Genomic DNA, 10,802 nt, shown 5'->3' on the forward strand with positions numbered 1-10,802 from the left:
TCGGAAATAGCCACAACATGAAAGCTGAATGGTTAATGAGCCCGCCTAGGATTCCGGTTGCACAGACCCGTAATGGGGTCCATTTGGACGCCCATGGTGGTCCCCGGACCCGACATTGAGAACCAGTGCACTATACGCATCCACGCCGCACACGCCCACGTCGCTGCATACACAGTCTGCATTATCCACACGACTGCATGGTGTCAGGTTACGTCGGGTATAAAGTTAGGTGCTAGCTTGAATTTCTTTGCTATTTTTCCTTTTTTTCAGTCGTTGTACTTTTTTTGAATCATCAGTCTTTTCTTTTTTTTTATTATTATCTCCAACACTTACACTCTATTTCTCAGTGCTCAGTTCTCTCTGGTTGAAGCCTAATTCATACTTTGTTGTACGACTGTGTCGCTCACAAAAACTGATCTTTTTCGACGGAAAAACGTGATGTATCGTGTGACACATCAATTTTTTTCCCCTCCCCCGGCGATACGATGAAGTATAACTTAAGCCTTAACATTTTACATATTGTAGCTGTATACAACACACACAACTCTTGAATCCTCTCAATGCATGGATCTCTTTATCGGTGATGTAGTGCCCAACCTGTACTTAAAGGACTGTTTTGCTCCACTTGTTTTGGAATGGAATTGAAGGGAAAACAAATTTTATTTTTAGAGGTAAAATTTTTTAATGCTTTTCCGGTGTTAAATGCTATTGTCCTCAGGAATATATTTGAAAAGATTTGGATAAATGAATGGAAGAAATAAACTATAATCTGGCCCCACTTTTGAATCTGGGGCGATAACATTGTTTAAATTACTTAAAGATCAGAGGAATGCTTATGTAAACCTTATTTTATTGTATTAAACATCAAGAATTGTGTAATGAGTTGTGAGTGTGGTTCTTTTTTTTGTCACCTTTCCTTGTGTTTATCTAAATATGAAGCAATAAGCACCTCTTCATCAGGTAAAGAGGTTATGGGAGGTTAAAGAAGTATGGAACCCTATATGAGAGTGTAGTTTGTTTTCCAGTTCAGTTTAAAAACTACAGCATGGTTTAAAAACAAAAAGAGATGTTAACCAGTGGTTCTCAAGGTGGGGTCAAGGACTTCCAGGGGGTCCCCAGCTAAATTAGCTAATAGCATCAACATCTATTTACCGTAACCACTTTAACCCTAGATACATGGGCTTTTTGGGATTTGCAAATCTTGAAAGAATGTGGGGGGAAAAAAAGATATATATATATATTCAGATGGGGGGTCTGCAGCTTAAAACATTAATTTGATATCAAAATGTTTGATAACCACTGATGCAAACAACATTTAGGCAAGTGTTCATTGACAGTATTATTGACTACTGTGGCTCTGGATACACCTGAATCGAACACACCCATTATTCATGTGATTAGCCACAGCTGGGTTGCTTACTAGCCTGCCGTGTTTTTAATCTGCTGTAATGTTTACCCTGACCTGGAAACAAACTTCAAAATCAGCCTGGGGTTTCATGCCCCTTTAACTCGCAGAAAGTAGTTTTCCTAGCGTAAGTTACTTAGATTTTGTCCTGCACCTGTTCCAGTACATAAACAGCTGATGCTGTGTCATATTGCCAGAATATCCACTGACGTCCTGAAGCAAAGCACATTCCTGACATTCCAGTCCATAATTTCCACCTGCGTGGGGGAATTCCCGGGCCCAGCCCCTCAAAGCGTCGGGGCGGATCGGGAAGCGTTGCAGATCTGAAGAGGCTTCCAGTTGGTGCCCTGGTTGTCGTGCCCGGGGCACACCGCCTGCAGGAGGACGTCCCTGAACGTGCCGGCGCAGAAGCAATGGAGCGGCGTCATGGTGTCGGCGCCGAAAAAGCTCACCAGGCCGCCGGGGAAGCTGCAATACACCCCGACGCGAGTGAACCGCTGGCCCGCCACCAGAGGGAGCTCGTGCGGGACACCGTCGTGCCAGGCCGTGTAGTCCCCGTCGAAGTATTCCACGCACCAGGACTGGCTCCCGCGGCCCAGCCAGCAGTACTCCTCGCGGCCCTTGCGGGGGATGCTGGGGTAGGTGAGGCCCAGCTCCCAGTAGGTCTTGCCGCTCACCTCCACCTCCCAGTAGTGGCGGCCCTCGCTGAAGCTCTGGCTGCTCACGGCGTTCAGGGTGGTGTCGAAGCGCGACGCCGTCTCGGGGACCTCCTGCCAGGTGTCCGTGTAGGTGGCCGTGTCACCTTTCGGGGAGATCATCAGTTTGGGGTGGGCCGAGTTGGGGTCCAGGGCAACATCTGCAGCATCTGTGCCAAAAAAAAACAACAACTAGAAAAAGGGCTCCTCAGAGCACAGGTCTCCGCCAGGTCAGGTATAGGTTATTGTGGGCCAGCAATGTTCACCAATCAGGATGGAATATGAAAAATGGGACGGATCCGTCTTGATCATAATGTGTACCGATTTGCGTGATGTTTGGACAAAATTTGTGGGAATAATATAAAAGAAAACGTTTCGCAAAAATCGGCCTCCTGGTGCGGCTATAATTGGGCAATGTTGAAAGGGTGGCATTTGTTCCTCAACGTAGTGTGAATGTCGTGAAAGTTTCACCGCAATCGGACGCAGACGTTCATGATTTGCGGCATTTTGTTCAAAACCACTCCAGCAAACTTTAGATGTCAATCTTACCCAATCAGGATGGAATATGAAAAATTAAACAGATTCGTCTTGATCACATGACTATAGAGATCATGTGTACCGATTTGTGTGAAATTTGGATAAAATCTGAAGGAGTAATATTAAAAAAAAATGTTTTATACCAGTCAGCCTCCTGGTGGCGTTATAAAAGCCAGATGTGAAAAATGCAGGGCAAGGTTTTACACAGATCGGTGCAGTTATAGGTAAAAACACGAGATTGGGACGCGGTGGTTCGATTCCCTGGGCCAGGTCATACCCAAGACTATAGAAATGGGACCCAATACCTCACTGCTTGGCACCCAGCATCAAAGGTTGGATTAGGGGTACAGTAAGTCCCTGCTACGTACTAGCGTCATGTCCAGGGGGTGTACTTGTATCAAATCGCCTCACGCTACAGAAATGGGAGATATGCTCCTGCCCTATGGGCCACGTGGCTCTGAGTCTGCAAGGCTTACTATGGCAGGGTTGTTGCTATGTGGCTTCTAGGTGGTTACTAGGTTAAATAAGGGGTTGCTAGGGTGGCGTGTGTGCGTGTGAACTCACAACATTGGAACAGTCTCTTGGTGACAGGGACCTGCGAGCGGATGAACAGCAGCAGGTTGAGGGTCTGACTGAGAAGCTGCTCGTTCTTGAACTCGTCCATCTGGATCAGAGCCGGGTCGGTCCACTTCAGAGTCTCTGAGATTCTGATAAATGTAACAGTAGTTGGTTAGCATTAAAATCAGGGTTATATTTACAATAAAATAAAAACATTTTTTTAACCACTTAAGCCCATTATATACTATACTATACTATAGCTAAAATAACTGATTTAAAGGGATAGTTCACCCCCAAAATGTGTTTTTTTTTTTCCTATCGATTAGTCATCCCATGGAGACTTGAATTCATGGATATTTATTTGTTTTTGTCGCATTCATAAGCCAATAATTTGATGACCAGCGCAAAGGAGACTCTTTGTGTCTCCTACTGGAACCGCTGCCGGTCATGAAATTATTGTCTTATTGTTGGAATGCGACAAAAACAAAAAAAATATCCATGAATTCAAGTCTCCATGGGGTGACTAATCGATTGGGAAAAAGTCATTTTGGGGGTGAACTATCCCTTTAAAATGGCTCTTTTTACATTTGAAAAATACATTTGTTCAAAATAGTGAATCACTCAAGTGGGACAAGTTTGACCTAAGTGTCTCTAGAGACTGGAGTATGTTTCCTGTCATTCCTGAGGCAGAAATATCCCACAATCTCATAACAAAATGAAAGGTGTGCAGCTGAGAACAACAGTACATGGAAGTACACATGCACAATACAAGGTCTACTAAACTGGAAGGCTCATAAAGCACTAAGCTTGTTTAAAATAAGATCCCCATGCATACAAATCATGATGACATAAAAGAGACAAGACAGATACACACTACTATACAGAATGTCATACAAACAGCTTACAGGTTACTGGTATGAAAAATAAACAACATGTACAAGAGAAAAAAGTGGAAGAGTTCGGGGAGGGTGGGTTAGGCTAAGACTTTGACAGGGGCCATTTTCGAATTGCAGTCTCCTGAAGGTGTTTCTTTAGGGCAGTTTTGAAAGTGAGTAGGGTTTTACACTCCTTTACTCCTTTTGGTAGGGCATTCCACATGAGAACGAGTTCATTCCCTTTGTTGTGCCAAATCGGGGTTGAACATGATCCGTGGAGCTTCCTCTGGTGTTATGATCGTGGACTTCATTTACGTTTTGGAAGTATTTTGAAAAAAACAGGGGGATCAATGTTGTGGCGTATCTTGTAGACCAGGCCCATTTTAAGTTGCTGTACTCTGTCCTCAACCCTAAGCCATCTAATCCTAGCAAAGTGAGCAGGGGTTAGATGGGTTCGGTGTTTGAGGCCAAGAAGTAGCCTTAGTTTGTTTTGGGATGTTTGAAGCCTTGTGGTTAATGTATGTTTAATAATCAGGGGTGCACATAACTTTTTAGGTCTGGTACGCAGAAGAGCACCTGGACATGTGACTTGGTGCGCATGGCGCCCGTCCCGCGAGAAAAAAAGGACGCTCTGCTTCTACATTCCGCCGATTTTCGCCGTTTTTTTTCTCACGCTGTTAGATAAAGCCCCCAAGGTTGGTGCCCTGTGCTGCTGCGCTTATTTTATCCGCCAGATTGGGACGTTCACGGCATATTTTGCACCATTACGGTGCGTTCATCATCGGTGACGAGTGCCTCTAACAGCCGCTGCTGGCTGCGTGCACACAGCGAGGCAATGCGAGGCGATGCGATGCGAGGCGGCGCGAGTCATATCTCTACCCCTGTGCCTAATGGTTGTACATGGGCCGACGGGTGCTTTAGAGTGATTGTGTGAGTGTGGCTTCAGGAAGTAAATTCCTAGCCTCGATCTCCAGGCTTTTATTTTTGAGTTTTGCTAAAAAATAAAAGCTTGGAAATTCCTGTCCCATCTGTTGGTGCGCAAAAGCGCCTCGCGTCGCCTGATGTGGTGCGCATTTTTTATTTTGGGTGCGCATGCGCACCTGCGCACCAGTTATGTGCACCCCTGTTAATAATGTAATAATTTATATCTGCAAAGTAACTAGTAACTAAAGTTTTCAAATAATTGTAGTGGAGTAATACAATATTTGCTTATGAGATGTAGTGCAGTAAAAGTAAAAGTTAAATTGGAAATCCTCCAGTAAAGTAAAAAAGTACTTGAGTAAATGTACTTAGTTACTTTACACCACTGGTTGCGGGTTATGGTTTTCTGGGCAAATAAGCAAGTGTAGTTGCTTATTTGGGCGTGCTTCCTAATGGTTCTCAGTGGTTCTCAAACATTTTCATGTCAAGGACCCAGCAAATGTAATTGTCCACGTACCCCCATCTGAAAACATCAGGGACCCCCGTACTAGATTTGTGTTGCTAAAATGTTTCAAAAAATATTTGTCACTTTTTTCGCCAAGATATTATCACTTCCTTCACATGTGTTACCAATGATACTAATGAAGGCTCTGTTCCATAGCACAGTGGTTTCCACGACCCCCATAACTCTGAGAGTGTACAAATCCATTTGGTTCCATTTGTACACTCTCAGAGTTACACACCTGTAAGGAGCCATTTGGAAGCCCATGAGGGTCCCTGGACCCTAACTGTGTAGACCCACTGGAGTAACAGAGTGGTTCCAGTGAGCCAACATGCACAATATCAGCACCCTGACTCTGTTCGACCAGAATGGAACAGAGCCTTCATTAATATCATTGGTAACACCTGTGAATGTCTTCATAATATGGCTGCTGTGTATAGACCAATTAATTGTTTACTAACATTGAGACTGGATGCGCAGGTGATTGTTTCACGCAATCAATTTCCAACCTGTTGTTTCGGGGTGCGCTAGTTTCAGCACACCCCAACCCCCTCTTGTGTGTTGGCTAGTGTGGCACGTCCTGGCGAGACCTGATAGAATGGGTTTCATTTAGCGCATACTGGTTGCACGCATACTGGTTCTTATCAGTGTGACGTCGTCTGTTAAGGGGTCTATAGAGCCTCCGATACAGGTTTAAAGTGCTCATGTGTTAGTCACTTCTTTTCGGCTTGTTTTCATAGACCTGGTTGATTATTTCTCTCGCAAAATCTGCAACACTGACCAGCAGCCATGCCGTCAGTGTGGAGCCAAATGGCTCCCGTTTTGAAACGCCATGGTTTTTCAAAGTTGTCCAAATTGAACAAGGAAGGAAGCAGGCGTTCTCATGTCTTACTAAATAAAGTACATCAATCAATCAATCAAGCTCACAACGTGTCGCATCGCGACGCGTGTAGATCTGAGCTTGTAGATCTGCTATTTTCAAACATTTTAGTTTGTTTACTTTTGGTACTTTAAGTACATTTTGATACCAATACTTTTGTACTTTCAGTCAAATAGCGGACATGGCAACACGGCTGTTGGTAGGCTACTGTAGATAGAGAGTTATGATGAGTCATGATGGATGACTCATGGGTTTTGTCCAGCACAGATGTGTAGCAACACTGGAAAAAAATGTAATCAAGTCATCGTTCTAACGTAACTGTTCACCCAATTGGAATTTTCTGATGAAACATGTATCAACAATTGGCAATTACACCACCACAAAGACACAAAGTCCTTCATGGAGATAATCTCCATTATGCTCGTTCACAACCTCATCAAAGCAGTCTCTGTCATGTAAACAGATAAAGGGAGTGTTTCAAAGAGTGATTGTATCTGTTAAGAAACCAAAGTTACTAAACCTGTTTCTTCTTTAGAATCTTAAGTCTAAAATAGTTTACAGAGACAATATCTGGGTCGGTTTGATCTGTATCTCTTACTGTAAATCACTGGCTTACGTCTACTGGCAAAAGTGATCTTAATCTTTGTCACTTGTGTAATACTGTAGATTTAGTTCAATACATTCTGCTCTAGGGTGCGTTCGTAAATGCACACGGGAGCGCGTATTAGTTTGTATTGGCCAGTGCGCTCAGTGCTATATCCAAACGCACCCCTTAATTTTAATTGCAATTGTGTCAAGGTGGCCCTATACTGTATATACACAAATTCACACACTCATCATGTCACTGTCACAATAAAACACACATTTCTTAAATGAATTCATAAAATATACTGGGGGTCTGAGTCCAATATAGAGACATCTGCGTATCACCAGTCATCAAAAACAAACATAATGTGTCTTCAGTTGATGTACAGTACAGTATAGATAGCAATATTACATATTTTGTTTTTTTTTCATAGTTAATATATATATGTATATATATATTATTATAAAGTATTATAATTGAATAGAACTATACAATATGCCCAAAAGCTGCGGAAACCCCCAAACACTGCAAGTCTGTCTGTGTCCCATCTTGAACAGCCCATTCAAAATGTCCTGTACATGTCACAGCGTAACAGCCATTCAAACTACTTCAAGAGGTGAGGTGGTCATGTTTTCTAAAAATGTATTATGCATAGTTCACACTCATTTTACGGGGCAGGGAGGCAGCAAAGTCCTCATCTCCTGAGGTGGACTTACTTTTTCTCCATTTCAGCACTCTGTATAGGGAAAACAAGAACAAAAATATTACAGTTATAGATGCGTACATGAGTTAAGATGCTTAGCCTAAGACTAATACATGTACTTAATTATGTTCAATGAAACATTTCAAATGTGAAGGACTTGGTCTCATGACATGCACACTGGATATCAGTTCCCTCTTCCCTCAGCTGTCATTTCTGATCATCCAAACAGGCTTGAGAACACCACATATTTTAGTTTTCAAGTTTAGGGTTAAAGTTACAACAAACTGGGACTTTTTTTTAATGAATACAATTATATTTTAATGAAACTGTATGATATTGTTGCAATTACCTCTCTCTGTCAGGAGAGGGAGACAACAGAGATAAACCAACAACAGTGTCAATGTTGGTTGTGAGTTTCACCCAGTGGTGCAAAGTAACTAAGTACATTTACTCAACTACTGTACTTAAGTACAATTTTGAGGTACTTTTTACTTTACTGGAGTATTTGCAATTGTCAGTACTTTTACTTCTACTCCACTACATCTCAGAGGCAAATATTGTACTTTTACTCCATTACAATTATTTGAAAACTTTACTCACTAGTTACTTTGCAAATATAAATTATGACAATATAAAACATACATTAACCACTTTAGCCCTATTTAATACATAGGCTATTTGAAAATAGCCGATCTACAAAATAGCCGATCTACAAGCTCACAACTTGTTGTGAGCTTGTAGATCGGCTATTGTAGATTTGTTGTGAGCTTGTAGATCTGCTATTTTCATTTTGTTTGTACTTTCACTTTTGGTACTTTAAGTACATTTTGATGCCAACACTTTTGTACTTTTACTCAAGTGCATTGCAGTATTGATACTTTTACTGAAAGGGGAATACCACAATTTTTTTTGTGATTTTGGCTGAGGGGGCGGAGCCAAAAGTACACCCTGCGTATGTCACTGATCACATGACCTCAATCAATTCTTGTTCTTATTTCCACACAACAGCTCTAAGGTGTATTAAAGACATAGTTCAATGTTGAAAATGAGTGGTATTCCCCTTTAAGTAAAGCATTTGAGTACTTTTCCCACCACTGGACTATCACCTGAGCGCCGAGCTCCTGCTGGTCTTTCTCCAGCTGGGTGCTGATGTTGGAGATCTGCTGCTCCAGCTCCTGGCTCATGGTGTAGCACTGCTCGATCTTCTCCTCCACCAGCGTCTTGCAGGCCTCCTGCTCCATGTCCAGGTGGGTCAGCGAGATCCTCAGGTCTTCGTCCAGGACCCTCCTCATGTCCTTGTACTTCTTCTTGACCTTCTCTTTGAACGCCTCCGTCTTTTTCTGCCGTGGACAAAGCAAGGTGTTGAGGGCGTGAGTGAGCTGAATGCATGTGCGCGCACACACACACACACACACACACACACACACACACACACACACACACACACACACACACACACCCGTGCTCGGAAGCACTCTAAGTTTTTTGTTTTAACCACATGAACCCTAGCGTCACTATGGGGCAAACATTCGCTGAAAATAACTGCTCTACACAAGCTCACAACGTAATGCCTTGGAAGCTTGTAGATCGGCGGTTTTCGGCGGAGAGATTTGGTGTGTAGAGGGAAATGCTAGCATCCCCAAAACAGAGCCCTGAGGGCTCTAGTATATAGGGTTTAAGTGCATTGAAAGCACACTGTTGTGTGAATTTAATTTGATGTAATGTTACACTGGTGTTGTGACGGTTCCCTGGAGCCTTAATTTGCCAGGGCTCTGTGTAACTATTTTCTGTTGCAGCGCCGTTTGGAAGGTGGAGTCAGAGTTAATCAGGGGAAGGGGAGACACCTGGCCACTGTCTCCACACAGTGAAAACAAACTGCCCTTTCCATAGTAGTTCCTCCACAGCAAAGAAGAGTATTTAAGTTTGATTGCCTTTGATAGCCTATGTTAAAATGGGCAGCATGTTTTCCTGCCTGTTTATGTTGGAAACTACATTCCTTGCTTGGAATTTTCACCATTTGTTAATACAAATCACCACTTTTCCCCCTTACCCTGTGTGTGTTTCCCCTTAATTTGTTGTGGCTTAGAGCCACAGTAGGCTATAAATACATTTGTTCATTTACACAATATGTGTGTACTTCCCCTGTATGGTACGTTCAATTTCCTTCGGCAGTCGACCTGCCGTGACAAACGGTAGAGTTGACTAACACCAGGTTGACACCTGAAGAATGACGGTTGTTAAATAAAAAGGACGACCTTCGTCCAACTGGTGTTTCTAGTTCATTGCCATTTTGTCGCCACCGGGTCAGTTGAATGTCGTTGCAGTGGCACGCCATTCATTCACACCAAACCAACAGAAATAGTTTGGGGAGGGGTGGGGCGGATAGGCTACTCGTAAAAAAAATAAGGTTATTTTTGTCCGGTGACACGGCCATGCAACAAGCTTATAAAGCCTGATTTATGCTTTGCCCGCTGCTGTACAGCAGTATAAATACTAAAGCATGCAGTACATTAGCCTTTAGTTAAGTCAGTCACCAGCCTAAGCTGGAGTCATACTAGAACTATAGCCCTATGCATATAAATCCATTAATAGACCTTTTTTACAGCAGACATGCCATTGAAGGGTGAACATGGCTGACTGACATTAATGGTGTGTGTGTGTGTGTGTGTGTGTGTGTGTGTGTGTGTGTGTGTGTGTGTGTGTGTGTGTGTGTGTGTGTGTGTGTGTGTGGGGGGGGGGGGGTTACATGTTTCTGTGTGCCAGCATGAAGTTAACCATACAGGAAAATGCAGGCAGATTAATGTTATTACTTTCAGTCATGTCAAAATGTACTGTAGGTATGGAGATAACAGTGAAACTCGATCAAAATAGACATTCTTGTACGTTATCTAGTTGTATTTCCTTGTACATGTAATAATGGTGACGATTAACAATCTAGCATTTAGATGAACCCCCCGCTAAGGGACCCATGTGGGCCGCCATACCCCGAACCAGTAATTTACAGTAGGCGGTCTCATTGACTTAACTGCAATGTCTTGCTGCTTGGCGGTCAGCTTGTTCATCCTGTAGGCCAGGACATCTCTCTGTTTCTGCAGGTGCTGCTTCTGTTGCGTGACAAGCATTTCCTTGGGGGGCCGCAT

General features: G+C 43.0%; 1 protein-coding gene across 1 annotated transcript; it reads right to left on the bottom strand.

Moving 5' to 3' along the window:
• Nucleotides 1-1,692: 1,692 nt before the first annotated feature.
• LOC311059606 (putative E3 ubiquitin-protein ligase TRIML1) lies at nt 1,693-10,802 on the bottom strand (the record flags this gene model as incomplete). Its single annotated transcript, XM_084077610.1, has 5 exons — nt 1,693-2,270; nt 3,202-3,344; nt 7,676-7,695; nt 8,769-9,002; nt 10,647-10,802. The coding sequence occupies 5 exons, from the start codon at nt 10,800-10,802 to the stop codon at nt 1,693-1,695; spliced, it is 1,131 nt and encodes a 376-aa protein (XP_083933736.1).

This window comes from Gymnoscopelus microlampas, assembly GCF_963454915.1.
Source record: "Gymnoscopelus microlampas genome assembly, chromosome: 14".
Taxonomy (NCBI): domain Eukaryota; kingdom Metazoa; phylum Chordata; class Actinopteri; order Myctophiformes; family Myctophidae; genus Gymnoscopelus; species Gymnoscopelus microlampas.